General features: G+C 36.3%; 2 protein-coding genes across 3 annotated transcripts; both read left to right on the forward strand.

The window, feature by feature from the left end:
* Nucleotides 1-672: 672 nt before the first annotated feature.
* LOC111442981 (epidermal growth factor receptor substrate 15-like 1) lies at nucleotides 673-10,525 on the forward strand. The gene is made up of 13 exons (XM_023080561.1): nucleotides 673-1,141; nucleotides 1,854-2,922; nucleotides 3,434-3,652; nucleotides 3,748-3,977; nucleotides 4,220-4,294; nucleotides 6,167-6,238; nucleotides 6,326-6,424; nucleotides 7,330-7,401; nucleotides 7,491-7,605; nucleotides 7,888-7,956; nucleotides 8,110-8,419; nucleotides 8,522-8,606; nucleotides 9,734-10,525. The coding sequence occupies exons 1-13, from the start codon at nucleotides 1,022-1,024 to the stop codon at nucleotides 10,271-10,273; spliced, it is 3,075 nt and encodes a 1,024-aa protein (XP_022936329.1). The 5' UTR covers nucleotides 673-1,021; the 3' UTR covers nucleotides 10,274-10,525.
* Nucleotides 10,526-11,213: 688 nt separating this feature from the next.
* LOC111443141 (protein canopy-1-like) lies at nucleotides 11,214-14,651 on the forward strand. 2 transcript variants are annotated; one of them, XM_023080807.1, is made up of 9 exons: nucleotides 11,214-11,431; nucleotides 11,824-11,850; nucleotides 11,958-12,037; nucleotides 12,558-12,630; nucleotides 12,752-12,806; nucleotides 13,191-13,242; nucleotides 13,346-13,370; nucleotides 13,471-13,562; nucleotides 14,310-14,651. In XM_023080807.1, exons 1-9 carry the CDS (start codon nucleotides 11,336-11,338, stop codon nucleotides 14,356-14,358), a joined length of 549 nt encoding a protein of 182 aa, XP_022936575.1. In that variant the 5' UTR covers nucleotides 11,214-11,335; the 3' UTR covers nucleotides 14,359-14,651. The 2 variants fall into 2 exon arrangements, with proteins under 2 accessions (XP_022936575.1, XP_022936576.1); XM_023080808.1 differs by having other exon boundaries at nucleotides 11,215-11,431; nucleotides 14,313-14,651.
* The last annotated feature ends 318 nt before the right edge of the window (nucleotides 14,652-14,969 follow it).

Genomic DNA, 14,969 nt, shown 5'->3' on the forward strand with positions numbered 1-14,969 from the left:
TTTTTTTTTTTTTTTTTTTTTTTTTTTTTTACCCTTCCTAAAAAAGTGAATCTTTTTGTTTTCTATTCTATTATGTTGTAAATTTGTATATTACGCTTAGGTTTTCCTTTCCAAATTCTCGAGAAAAAACAAGCATTTATAAATTGTTTCCAATAGTGCCAATAGTGTCTGATGACCATATAAATCATTAAATAATTTTGATAAATGGTTAATAAGAAAATCAAGTTCGTTTTAATTGGAAGCTATATTGTTTCCAAAAATCCCCTCTTAATTTCAGATGTACACTTAAAACTTTAAAACGTTTCAAGTGACATTAATATTCTTTGTAAAAAAAAGTTTAAAAACATTATTACCGATAATTACTAAATTAACGCCTTATAGATTATTTTTAAATTCATTAATATTACTTTTAAAATACTAAGAGTATTTTTTTAGACATGGTGCTAACCGAAAATGTAATTTTTTTTATTTTATTAAAAAAGTTTGGTATTTTTAAAATAAAATGTTAATTGTTTTCATTTTCTTAAGAATTTTTTTTTAAATGACATTATTATCAATTTAGTCAAAAGAAAATGTAGGTCTCTCGTATTAAAAAAATTATTATCCTTTAATTTCATTTAAAATAAGAGAAGTAAAGGATGTTATTTCTGGTCACTAAGTAAAGGATGTAGAAATGGTTCTCGTTACCTGAATTTTCCTTCATTTTCCTTCATTTTCCTTCCTTTTTCTTGTTCGGTATATTGGCGGCTTCTTTCCTTTTCCCACCTTTCCACTCTCCCTCGATCCAATGCTTCAGACCACAGCTCATCTGTGCGCTCATCTCTCCACTAACACTACAATTTCTGCATAGACCTAGCATCTCCTTACTTGCCTGCGTTTGTTCTCAACTGTTGTGTTTGGATTGTCTATGCTCGAGTGGGATCACAGTTTCGTTTCTGCCTACGAGAATTGTCACAAGGAAGTTTGATCTTCTGTGTTTTTGTGTGTGCTACCGGCGGGATCCAATCCAGGGTGGACTGATATGGATCAGTTCGACGCTTTCTTTCGGAGAGCCGATTTGGATGGTGATGGAAGGATTAGTGGAGCTGAAGCTGTCGCTTTCTTTCAGGGCTCCAATTTGCCTAAAAATGTTCTCGCGCAGGTTCCCTTTTTCACTCTATACTCCCTCTGTCACTCTTTCTTATTCGGATTTCGCATGGGTTATTTATCTTAGATCAATGGTGTTCATGTACTTGTATTAGGTTGCGAATTCGAAATCCATAAATTGTTATTTTTTCACAGCATTACTTTGTTTCTCGGTTTTAAAAAATGAGTGTCTTCGCCTCGTGGAAGGGTGTGTTTGTGAGTTAGGTGGTTACCAGTATCTTCTAGGAAAGTTCTGGTGTTTAATTTCCTATCTAAAGTTTTTCCTTGAGGTTTTCCTTTTTAATTTTAATTTTATACCCCTTGAAATCTAATATTCAGATATAATTGTCACATATTCCATCGTCAGACCTGTGATTGAAATTTATAACTTCCCCATGAGATTGAATTGACAGCATTTGTGCACTTCAATTTTGTGATGTGGCCAACGGATGCTGATTTAGTCCGTTTGTACAATACAAGCTTTAACAGTATTGTATCTGTATTCTGTTTCAGCCACTGGTATTTATAGTCTTTATTGAAGCTATTATGTTGAGAGGCTTGTCCTCTTACTTCATCCTCCTCTAATAACTATCTAACGATATAAAAGATGATGCCTTTAATTGTTGCCATTGTCAACTGGCACCACTTAATAAGAAATGCTAACATGCTTACAAATCTGTCTTTCTGGAAATTGTTTTGCCAATCTAGGTTATCTTCTTTACTTGCAGATATGGATGCATGCTGATCAGAGAAAAACAGGTTTCCTTGGTCGACTGGAATTTTATAATGCTCTCAGACTCGTAACTGTTGCTCAAAGTAAGCGCGAGCTAACACCTGAAATTGTTAAGGCAGCACTATATGGTCCTGCTGCAGCGAAAATCCCCCCACCAAAGATTGATCTTTCGGCTGTATCTGTCACTCAATCAACTTCAGTGACTGCTGCATCTCCTCCACAGATGAGTATGCCTGCGCCAACGGCACCTCAAAATTTTGGCTTTAGGGGACAAGGGGTTCCAAACGTGGGTGTGAATCCGCAGTATGTTTCAGCCCAGCCAAATCCTTCCATGAGGTTACCTCAAGGCACACCTGGTGCTGTTGCTTCCAACACGCAACTGGTTATTGCTGCTTCTGAATCCTCCGGAGGAGGAAATGTACTGGGTTCAAATCTTCCAAACCCAAATGGTTGGCTCACGCCAGGTGGTGGCCCTGCTGCTGGGCCTAGGGGAGTTAGCCCTTCTGTGCCTTCCCCAGCTACATCGTTATCACCAGCTTTAATGACTTCACAGTCTATGCCTAATAATACAGCACCAGCTGTTACTGGTAACGGATTTGCTTCTAAGTCGGCATTTGGTGCTGACATGTTTTCTGTTACTCCATCTCCACCTAGACCTGAATCTTCTGGACTCAACAATGCAGCCAATAATGGTACTGGTCCATCAGCGATTGTTGCAGGTTCCAGTGTATCCCAGCCTTTAAGTAAGCACAACTCCATGGAGTCATTGCAGAGTGCATTTGTTTCAAGACCAATATCTGATTCACAGTTGCAGCTCTCTCAGACATCATTGGAACCTAGCAAGGAGGTTCGAGCAACCAGTCCATCACCACTTATATCTTCTGGGATCACAACTGGAGCCAGGAACTCTACTTCTGAAAATACACAGCTTACTTGGCCAAAAATGAAACCAACTGATGTTCAGAAGTACACAAAAGTTTTTATGGAAGTAGACACTGACAGAGATGGTAGAATTACCGGTGAGCAGGCACGGAATCTATTTTTAAGTTGGAGATTACCTAGAGGTATAGACTTCCTTTGTTCTTTTATTTTTTAATGTTTAATTTTTAGATCTAGAATGTAATCTCACTTAGTAGATGAAGCACAAGTTACTTATTTCAAGCAGCAATCAAGCAATTTAGGGTTTCCTGTTTCTCCTGTTTATGTATCACACAGAAAAAAGGGGAAATGAACATATGTGCTCAATGAATATGTTTAAAGTTATGCTACAAGTTTAGAGGTTATGGTTGTTTTCACCTTGATATACAAAAAGATTTAGCATTGCCTTTTACTCAACGACTCTTTTTATATTGTGCATTTAGATACAATTTGAGTATTTGCAAACATATTTGCTTTCTAATGTAATACCATGAAGATAGTTTTAGCTTAAGAAATTGGCTTATACTTTTCTGTAATCCCTATGAAGTTATGCCCATGTCCTGATTTCTCCTTGTTTCACTGAAGCTCTTGTAAATTTGCTTTTATGAATATCCTTTTAATTTGTTATAACACTTGAGCCATGTTTCATATTCTCAGAGGTCTTGAAGCAGGTGTGGGACTTATCTGATCAAGACAATGACAGCATGCTTTCTCTTAGAGAGTTTTGTTTTGCTTTATATCTCATGGAACGTTACAGGGAAGGTCGACCTCTTCCAGCTGTGCTTCCAAGTAATCTTATGTTTGATGAGACTCTGTTGTCCATGACAGGACAATCTAACATTGTCCATCCGAATGCAGCTTGGGGTCCTCGTCCTGGTACTTACCAGAGTTGTTAGCTGTGCTTATTTTCTTTTGCCCTCTTTTTCTCTCATTTTTGTATTTTTATATAACTTTTCCTCCGTTGAAATTAGGATTTGGACAGCAGCAACCTCAGGTCACTGCTCGGTCAATGGCACCAACTGTAGGATTGAGGCCCCCAACAAATGTACTTGCTTCGAAGGTCGATGGTGCTAAACTATCCAATGAGCAGAAATCAAGGGCTCCAGTGTTGGAGGATTCATTTCTGGACGATTCTGAGAAGGGCCAACAAAATTCGGCTAGTTTAAATGCTCAAGATGCTACAGCAGCATCTGGGAAAATGGTATTTCCTTATATCTATCTGCTAACTTTCATGACCTTTCTTTGGAGAGGACCTAGTTTTTTCTTGTTGTGAATGTGGAATTCCATTACTTGCTTGTTGATGGGTTCTATTTTTTTACTCTTTTTAAAATTTCCCCTTAATATCTTTTCTTTTCTTGTTTTCCTCGTGAATTCATGGTTAACATGTTTTCACCTGCTATGTAGCATTATTCTCTCTAATGTTTCTTGTTTCATCCTTGATAGGTTGGAGAGACAGCGAATGTTATTTTGGACTCAAAAGAAAAGATTAAATTCTATCGCACGATGATGCAGGAAATTGTAAGTACTCTTTGTTGCTCTTTGCTCTCAGTTTCTTAATAGTATGTGTTCAATACGCAATTCCTAGTATTAGTTTACTTCTACAAATTTACACATATTTTTTTTTTCTTTATATTGTGTGCCAATAATGGTTACTCAAAGGCTAGAACGGGTATAATTGTATAGTAGTCATTAGCTCTGTATGAGTTCACAACTAGATCTAATCACTTAATTTTAAAACATGTAAGTTTCTGAATAAATTTGATTTAATAAATACTCCCTTTCTAAGCACCTATCTATGACTGACAGTCATGAACCACCCAATCCACTTGGCATTCCCATGTTTGGTGCAATGAAAACTACTTTGAGCATGTTGATATGTCATTTCCTTTATTTTTCTTTGCCAGAATTAATTGAATTAAATTGCAGTTCAGGAACGTTGAAGATTTTTATTTTATTTTTTATTAGAAGAAAATATTGTCCGACCGTATATCCATCGCTGCAGATATTTAAGAAAATTTTGTTTCTTCTGCACTAAATTGGCAAAAAATTGCTAACTGACTTTTGATCCACAAAACTCCGGCTTTGACCTTGAATTTCTGAATTGAGCCAATTGAACCAAGATGAGTCAATGATGCTAGGGAGGCAGCACTCTGACATTCGAAGCAAAATTAATCAGTCTGCCAAGTATATCATGCAAAAGCGCAATGAAAAGGGAGATGATTCTAATCTTCAATCCAATCTTTGCATAAAATAGGCCAGTTTGGAGGGAGGTTGCATTAGGGATAGGGTGTTTTTTCTGGTTTTATCACTCTAACAAATACTATTTAGATGAAACCTTTCACTTTTTGGGTATTTTAGGACTCCTTAAAAATTTAGTAATGGGCCTGGGAATAATCTCCACATTATTCATGAGGGACCATATATTGATTTACTGAAAAAACTCCCTGTTTTATCTCATGCTCAAGTTCTGCCATCAGCATCAGAAATGGGTTTTTAACTCCATCAAAATATCTTTTAGAGCTGTGATGTATAAAAAATACTCCAAGATTTTATCCAAAGAAACGTATATTTGAATACAATAGCCAAAGGGACAATTTATAGAAGTAAAACAACTAGGTTTAACCCCACAGTAAACCAACCAACTTAACCAAACAAACCAAATATCAGTCTCTTTGTTTAAGACAATAACTACAAGCAGCCCCTACATCAAGTTGCCCATTCAACTGCTTCGCTATCATTGAGGATCCTTCTAAATCTAAGGTCCCGGGCATTCTTCCTGGAGTCCACAACACCTGGATGTCTCTTTGTTTCGTGTCAAGAAGTCAATCAGTCTTTTCAAACCTCTATTTCTCTACCATGTTCCAACTTGAATCTGACTCCCTGAACAGAGACAAATTAACAGCATGCTCTGTTAGGCTATGGGCTTCTTTTTCTTTTGGAGTTTTAATTGTTGAACCAACCATAGGATCCCACTTGAACATACTCTATACGACCTTCTAATTTGGGCTTGATTGCAATTGATGACTTGATTCAGAGATGGAGACTTATACTCGCATTGAGGGTGCTCAAGTTCTAACTTGGACTTAATAGATCTTTTTTTCTCCCATTTTCGGGTTTTATTATTGTGCACCCATGAATTTTTTCATTTTTTCAATGAAAGCTCGGTTATTCATTTTTTTTTTTTTTTAAAGAGTGGCTCGAATAGAATTGTTAGGCCTGAAGTCCAGGCAAATATCTCAATACCACAATTTGGCCCATAGATCGGGGATGGGTGTGAGCCCTTATCTTGGGGCTTCAGCGTAAATGCTAAATTTGTTCAAAAATATTTTCTGAGTATTTTCTTTTACGCGTGTAATTAGTTCCATGTAATAATTGTCTTCTTCTTTTCAGGTTCTACATAAGAGCAGATGTAATAATAGATTAAATGAGATCACAGAAAGGGGATCTGCTGACAAGAGTGAGGTATTTTCTATTTCTTTTTTTTTTTTTTTTTTTTTTTTTGGGTTCGTTAAATTTAAGTTTTCTTCGCACTATGGCTTTATATTGCAGGCAGAATCCTTAGGAAAGAAATATGAAGAGAAGTACAAGCAAGTGGCTGAAATAGCATCTAAGTTAACCATTGAAGAAGCAAAATATCGTGATGTTCAAGTAAAAATCCACCTCTTAAAACTGTACTTTGATTTTGTACCTGAATTCATCTGCTTCTTCTCCAACCTTTTTATTGCATCTACTAGAGCTGGCTGGTTAATCGTATCGTGGCTGTCAATATTCAGTGGTTAACCAGAAAGTTTCTTTATCTTGATTCATTATCCTTATCCAGCTATCTCTTTTTCTTTTTCTGGAAGTTGCTAGTATTCATCATTGATACTAATCGTTTAATTGATGAAAAATGAGAATTTGAATGCAGTATATTATTGGTAGTTAATAGAATAGCTGCAGTGGATCACTTACCATATTCATAAACCACTGTTTGTCCTATTTAAAAGTAAATTACAGTTCTCTTTTAAATTATTCTCATTCTTAAAGTAAACAACTAAAAAAACAAGTCAAAGGAGGCCACTTTATTTTGTTTTCAAGTTCCTTTATTTATCAATTCTTGATATAAGGATATTTTTTTACCTCATATTATTTCATTCATATGCGTGTCTATGTTAGTGTATATGTGATTTTGCGCAAAAAAAGGAAGTACATATGATGCATTTAAATGGACTTAATACAAAAAGTTGGCGCATACAATCAATCAATATTATTCATTTATAGGCGTGTTAACCGAACTTAATTAAATACACAAATTTCATGAAGTTTGAGTTTACAATATGCAACTTTTTTTAGGGAGAGTTGATTGGGTGCACGTGCATCTAATCAATGAAAGAAAACCATAAAAGTTTACATTGCTTGATAACCAGAAAAGATGCAGGCTGGGCAAAATGATCATTTTAAGCCACATGGCCATATGCTTACCCTTCAGGAAACAAATCTTGACCTTAGCCGCATTTGAGTTTTGTTGTTTCATTTGTGGTTTTACATTCCCCTATTATTTGACATTCTTCCAGGAAAGGAAGACAGAGTTGCATCAAGCAATTATTAATATAGAACAAGGAGGAAGTGCTGATGGTATCCTCCAGGTCTGATTTTTCTAGATAGCTGCGTGCTTCAGTTTGCCAACGGCTATCCTGTGCAGTTGTCCGATACTGATTCTTTTCTGCCTCTTCAGGTCCGAGCTGATCGAATACAATCTGATATTGAGGAGCTCATAAAGGCTTTAACTGAACGTTGTAAGAAACATGGATTTGATGTTAAATCGGCTGCTATAATCGAGCTTCCAGTAGGTATTAGCCTCACATTAGCCTGGGATTTGTACTTTTGCATCTTCTATCTAGATTCCTTTTGGATGTGCTTTCAAATATTTCTTTTAATCATATCACTTCCTTTCAAGGATCTTCTCTTTATTTATTTTTTATTTTTTTTAAAAGTTGTCTACGAAATGTTTGGTACATTTTGTTCCTGTACAGATTGTATATCATTTGTGGCATGATATGATCCGTTCACGTCTGAAGTGACTTGATGTATTTGGTTTCCATTAATGACATTTTTCATGATGGATTTGTTAGGTTGGCAACCTGGAATTCCGGATGATGCAGCTATTTGGGATGAAGAATGGGATAAATTTGAAGATGAAGGTATAAAAGTGGTTCTTGACAAGTTATTTGCTTCTCTGCACTTGCAATGTTGCAGTTTTTGGTCTCAATTCATTGCCGGCATACTTTGACTGGTAATTTGATGGAAATACATCATATGTTTTGTTGATATCAGTTAATTAATATACCTTTCAGGATTTTCCAATGATCTTAACTTCGATACAAAAGGTGTTTCTGCCTCAAAACCAAAAATGTCAGAAAGTCAGGGAGAAAAGGGTCTAGCAGATTATAATTCGACTCCTGATTCATCGTCAAATGCCAATGAGAAAACAGGGAACTCCTTGAGTACCATCAATCATGGCCTTGAGAGTGATTCTGTGTATAGTCACAGCGAAGATGAATTAGCTAAAAGTCCATATGGCAGTCCTGCTGCAAAAACATCTCTCGAAAGCCCTTCTCATGAATTTTCAGATGCAGGTTATGAAAAGAGTTCGGAAGCATATAGGTAATAACGAACTCATAATTTTTTATACTTGTAACTTCATGCAGCTCTTTCATTCATTGGTCTTATTTATTTTATGGTTCTCTGTTTTTTTTATGGCCTCAGAAATTTTAATGAGTCCGCTTGGGGCGCATTTGACAATAATGATGATGTGGACTCAGTTTGGGGAATAAAACCAGTTAATACCAAGGTGAGCTTGAAAATTAGATTTTTTATGTTGCCTTTCTGGGTTTGGTAGATCTAGAGTTCTATTTGGGTTTATTATAGAAAACTATTTTTTTCAAAAGAAAAAGATCTCGAGTATAATCATTAAAGATTTTTTCTCTCTTGCTTTTGAAAGTACTGTGGATATAGTATTTTTGTTTCTGTTTACAGTTTGTTTCATATATTAAATTATTTCACTGATGAACATTATGAAAACTTAAAACATCATTCAACGATTTATAGAGAGTCTTCTTTTTTAAGCGTGTAAGAAGGATAAATAGCAAAAATTGTTTCATTGGCTATAATTTTCCAGAGGAGACCTCTTGAAGCTTGAATGCTCAAGTAAAAAAAAGAGAGAGAGAGAGAGAGAGAGAGAGGGAGGGAGCCGGAGAGAATAAAATTTGTTCATGAACATGCTCTTGGTCTTTTCATGTTCCCATCTGTTCTCCGAGAATTGCATGCATGCCCTTGTATTTCATTTTAGTAAAAGCAATGATGTGGAACATGGTATGACTTAGAAGTAGTTCAGTTTTTTTCATTTTAAAAGGTAAATTGTGGTAGAGATATGCCTACTGGTCCTCCCCTTCCAAAATTAAGGGTGCTGTGGGCACCGAAGTATAGCCATGTTAGATCTGTTTTTAGGACTCATTCTGCATCCTGGGTGGTAATTTCTAAGATGATGGAATATTGTTCAAAATAGACAGTTATCTGATAAGTTATGTTGCTGAAGAATTTTAGATGTTTAATCCTGGTAGATGAACTTTCGATCAATAGTTGATTGGTAGATAGTCATTGAAAATAACTGGAGTGTTAATTGTACTTTCCTCCATCTAGTCGGGATGAGATTGCCAGTTTGGCTTTAAAAAATTTATAATGGGGAACGTACTGATTTAATTGTAAAGGTTACATGCAGAAGAGTCATTATGACGGATGCTTTTAACCTGCCGAGTGTCTGGGTTGCTGATTTTACACGTAGTTCTGTTATTGCTCAATTTGAGATCATGGTTGTCCATGATGTTCTCTCCAATTCCAGTGTCATGTTGATTGCATATGGGATTTCAGCCATGCCACAAAACACTTACTTCTCTCTTTTTATTTGTTGCGATCACACAGGAGCCAGACTCTGAAAAGCACAGAGATTTCTTTGGAAACAGTGATTTTGATACTAGCTCCGTCAAAACAGGATCCCCGAATGCAGATAGCTTCTTTCAGAGAAAAAGCCCATTTTTTGATGATTCTGTCCCTCCCACTCCCCTCTCTAGATTCGGCAACTCTTCCCCTCGTTACAGCGATGTGGGGGATCACTTCTTTGACCATTCCTCCAGGTTTGATTCTTTCAGCATGCAGGATGGCAGCTTTTCTCCGCAACGTGAGAAGTTCACGAGGTTCGATTCAATAAGCAGTTCTCGAGATTTTGGCCACAATCAAGAGAAGTTCTCAAGGTTTGATTCTATGAGTAGTAGCGTGGACTTCGGCCAGAGTAGCCAGAGGCACGCCAGGTTTGACTCCATTGACAGCTCCAGAGATTTCGGCCACGGCCATGGCGCCTTCTCTTTTGATGATACAGATCCATTTGGTACCTCTGGCCCGTTTAAAGTCTCATCAGAGAGTCAAAGTCCGAAGAAAAGCTCCGACAATTGGAGAGCTTTTTAAGCATCAGAGATCCTGTTTGAGTTTACATTTGAATCGATTCTCTTGTTTTCCCCCACTTTGACTTGTTCATTATAATGAGCCGTGTGCCATTTTATCTGCTTTTATGGCTTGGAAGAACATGCGTTGGATGGTCATATTTTTGTATGTTGTGGTGGTGGTTTATGTATTTATTTCAGACATTGTCTATGTTGATGACATGCTTTGAAAAAGAAAACACGCTTCTCTTGGTTCTCTTTTGGGGGCAAGTTAGATGCAAGATCGCGCATGCATTTGCACGCCCACAATGTGTTGCCTCGAATAGATGATACTTAAGAAAGGCAGATTGATGAGTTATTCTAGCTGTTGTAAACAGAGCCAAATTGGCGAAATATTCCTTGCATTTGTTATGAAAGACACAATATTTTGAAGATGTAACAAGCAAAGCAACTCTGAAATTCTTTCAAATACATTTCTGCTCCCAACTCTAAAGAACAAATTGAGTTAAGGATAGCTTATATCCATTATTTCGTCTATAAGTCTTCGAGGTGAATCCTATTATCCAATCGCTCTGATACCTTCTCAATTACGACCATGTCAGAAGCACAACAACCGTGTCAATTTGTTTTGTAAAAAAGTGAAATATAAATAACCATCGCCTGCCTCAGGTAGAGATCAATACAATGGCATAGTGCACCAAAAATGTAAATTTGCGTTAGAATTAGAGTTTGGATGACGTAGAGATCGATAACCATCGCCTGAAAAGTTGGGGACAATTGCAATACTTCCATCGATGGGCCATTATCCGAGTCCCCATTATGGGCACTATTTGGACCTCAATGGGCTGAAGGCCTGTAAGTGGGAAGACTGCAATTTAGACTCGGCCCTGTACTTCTTGAGTCAAGCCCATAGATTCGTCAAGCCCATAGATTCGTCAAGCCCATAGATTCGTCAAGGAGACCGCCATTTTCTTGCTTCGTTTTGTTGTCATTTCAGATTAGCAAATGTTTGGAGAAGCTCTGGAGGAGATCGGAGATCGGAGAGAGGTGAAAATCAGGACTTGGATCGGACCAAGCGTAAACGACGATGAAATCCAACGCGTGGGTTCTATTGTTAATGGCGATCTACTTCGGTGTTGTCAATTGCATTGATGACAAATGCGCCGCTTGCAATGCCGTTGCCGTAAGTTCTTGTTCTTAACAATTCTCTGTTCCCCTTTGGATTATTTTTGTTGTTGTTTTTTTTTTCTTTTTTGTTTGGTCTCCGAATCGTGAAAGTCCTTCATCGTTTTGCATATTTTTATGTGGCGCGTGCCTGAATCTGATCACTGTCTTTTACTGTTTTTGGATTGGCTTTTACTTTCTAGTCATCCTTCTCTGTTGCATTGTCTTATAGTTTGGTTTCAACTTAGTTGTATGTGTTCCTTTTCTTTGGTGGATAACTTCATTTTCTTATTGGATGTCTAAGTAATTTCTCTTGCTAATGCTGAATTGATCGTAATCCCGCTTAGCATCGCTAATGCTAACTAGTAGATATACGAAAGGGGACCTAACTTCCGTAATTATTGTTCGCAGGAAGAGATAGAACGTGGACTTTCCAATGTAAGGCGATGTTCCTTTCTATAGAAAAATTCAACCACAGTTTTAGACGGTTTCTAAGTGTTATAGTGGGGCTCCAATAACCAAAAAGTAATTACATGTTTAACTAGGAAAAACCGAGGAATCATTTAGATATGAGACATCGGTTGGATTCTAAAGGTCAGCGTAAGGGGAAGGTGATTGACTACAGGTAAAACACCAACCTCCCGATTTTCAGGCTGCTCTTTTTCCCTTGGCACGTTTAGAACATTTCTTATTAATATGTAACAAAATGCAGCGGTGATAATGGATAGATGAACTGTTTAAATAGTTCAGTAGTAATATATGTTGGGCTGACATCTATGGGGGGAAGAGTAGCTTGTAGAAAGGCCGGTAAATGAAGAAGGTGATATCGATACTGTTAAAATTCCAAATAGTCGCGCAGTTAATAATGTTTGATATCAATTACGCAGAACAGAGACTGTTATTAATATGAAGCAAAATTTTCTTGTACAATTTCATTACTGGATAAAGAGTCGCAATAATTCTGATTTTAATTGCTTGAATTATTTTGAAATCTTACTTTATTATTGAGATACAGACGTATAGTTCAATTTATGATTTTAATGTGGTAAACATTAAAGAACTCTTTACGTGTTAAAGGTTATTAAAACTGATTATTCTTAGTTACAGTTTTCATATTTGTAAATTGTAAGCTTAAATTTCTGCAGGGTCAGTGAGCTAAGAGTTGTTGAACTCCTGGACGGGCTTTGTGAAAAGATGCAAGATTACACTATCGAGAAGGTACTTCTCTTTGAAATTAACTATTTGATCTTAGTTGGATTGGACTCTAGAAGATTGGTTAATTTCTGACAGTCGGGGGGCTTATTTTGTGAGATAATTGTTTCATCTGTTCTTGGTGCAGACAGATTCAACTGGAAAACAGTGGATCAAAGTGGATGACTGGGACAACTTGACAAGTGTGTGGCAAATTTAAGCTTCTATTTTTCAATGAGTTCCTACTCAATAAACCTATGTTTCTTTTGTTTTTGTTTTTGTTGTTTGTTTATTTGTTTATTTGTTATTTTTGTTATTGTTGTTGTTGTGTGTGTGTGTGTTTTGGCTACTGAAATTGACACTTGAAACTTTTACTCCAGTTGTTGAATGTTTGATAGCTAACTATCGTGCACTTGATGCATAACAAGAATCACAAGTGGCCTGGACTGAATTTATTTAGATCTTGGTCATTCTCCAAATTCACTTTCTTGTAGATGACTGATATTTATAGCTTGCTGCGTTTGCATATGAAATTCTTTTTGCTTGTTTGTTATAATGCAAACATTTATTTGCTTTCATTGTAACAGATAAACAAGAAGCTCGGGCTTATTCAAAAGATATATCAACTTATTGTGGGAGGTGAGACTGTATTTTGTGATGATTATTCAGCGATTATAATTAAGCTGGTTCATTTAGATTTATGATTTTCCCAATCTAATGTTGTTGTTTATTATCGAAACAGATTATTAGAGGAAACAGAAGATGATGTAAGTTGACATGTTTGCCTATGAATAATTTCTTTTTCTTTTAATTCTTTTTTCCCTCTCAACAGATCTAAGCAATTTCTTGATATTGATGAACCTGCAGTTGGCAGAGTTGATTAAGAAAGGATCTGTCAGACCAGGTGCTGTTAGCAAAGTACTATGCCATGATTTGAGCAGGCATTGCAGCAAGGCGAGGTAACTCTTAATTTGCTGTTCGTGAACCTCTGAAAAGTGCTTTTATATCAATTTCAAATGTTAATTTGACTATGAAGTTGATCTTGTGATAAAAATGTTCATTCTGCACTGATTAAAGAATTAGTTATTGTAGTACTTAACTGCTCCATCAAAATAGTTCTCTTAGGTCTATTGGATAATGAATTTGTTTTTAGTTCTGTTTTTTAAATTTATGTTTGTTCCCTCTTAATTTCAACACTGTGGTTTTCACATTTCTTAAAAGAAATATTTGAATTCTAAGGCCTAGCTTGGTTTGTTCCCTTTCTAGTTTTGAAGACCTAGCTTGGTTTTTGAAAACGATGGTAGAAAGTGGATAACAAAATAAATGAACTTATAGGTGAAAGTGAGTTTAATAAGCTTAGTGTTCAAAAAATCTAAAACTAAATGTTTATCAAAGGGAGCTTTAACTACCTCTTTCGATTATTGATTTCAAAATAAGTATTGGTGGATTTAGAAAGCAGAACAAGCGTTATTTTTAGAACATCTAAAATAATGATATGTAACCTAAAGTACTTTTTATATAACAGTGACCTATGAATTTAACCTACCTCAGAGTCTAGATGGCGGTTCCTATTTGTGATAAAGACGAAAACCATAGCCACTGTTTTAGATTACGTTTTCCTTTTCGTCATTTGACCATTTTGGCAGATTTGTGAAATATTATAGTTTCAATACGTAATAAACAGTTGCCACCTTGTTTGTGTAAAGCAGTGTTCAGCTGAATGACGATGATGATGAAGCAGATGGGGAGCTATGAAAAGATAGGTTTGAGAGAGGAGCTATAAACCATGCAACAGTTAGCTTGTTTTCAAATCAGGAGATATGTGCTACACGCTTATTTTCTTGTATAACAGTTAAACTTTGATTGCACTTTCAATTTTTAATTTTGATAGAGGACTCAGAGGATGGGGTGATGCTGACTTAAAAGCTTCAGATTGATGTTTTGTGTAGTAAAGCTTAGGGACTCGAGGTAGGCTTCATTAAGCTAAACGATCCGGAAGTAAAACTAACCATTTATAATAAGGGCATAACCTCGAAATTCACATGCCAGCCATTTGTCTACTGTTGATGGGATTTTCTGCATGTTTTTCATACTCTGAAAGATTAGGTGAAAAATGACGATCTGGCGACTTGGTTTCTCAAGTGCGACTTGGTTTTTCAAGTGCTCTTTGCTCAGAATTCATAAGCTAGATGCTTGAAATTATGTGAGATGACGCAGTCCAGTCCTTCGGCATGACATTTCTCTTTTTGATTACCAGGAAATAATGCTTATGAAGGGTGATATAATGACCAACTTGATGCGTCCGAAGAAATCGGCGTCGACCACAAACAACGTAGGTTTTTTTTTTTTTTTTTTTTTTTTTCCCC

This window comes from Cucurbita moschata, unplaced genomic scaffold (genome assembly GCF_002738365.1).
Source record: "Cucurbita moschata cultivar Rifu unplaced genomic scaffold, Cmos_1.0 Cmo_Scf00005, whole genome shotgun sequence".
Lineage (NCBI taxonomy): Eukaryota > Viridiplantae > Streptophyta > Magnoliopsida > Cucurbitales > Cucurbitaceae > Cucurbita > Cucurbita moschata.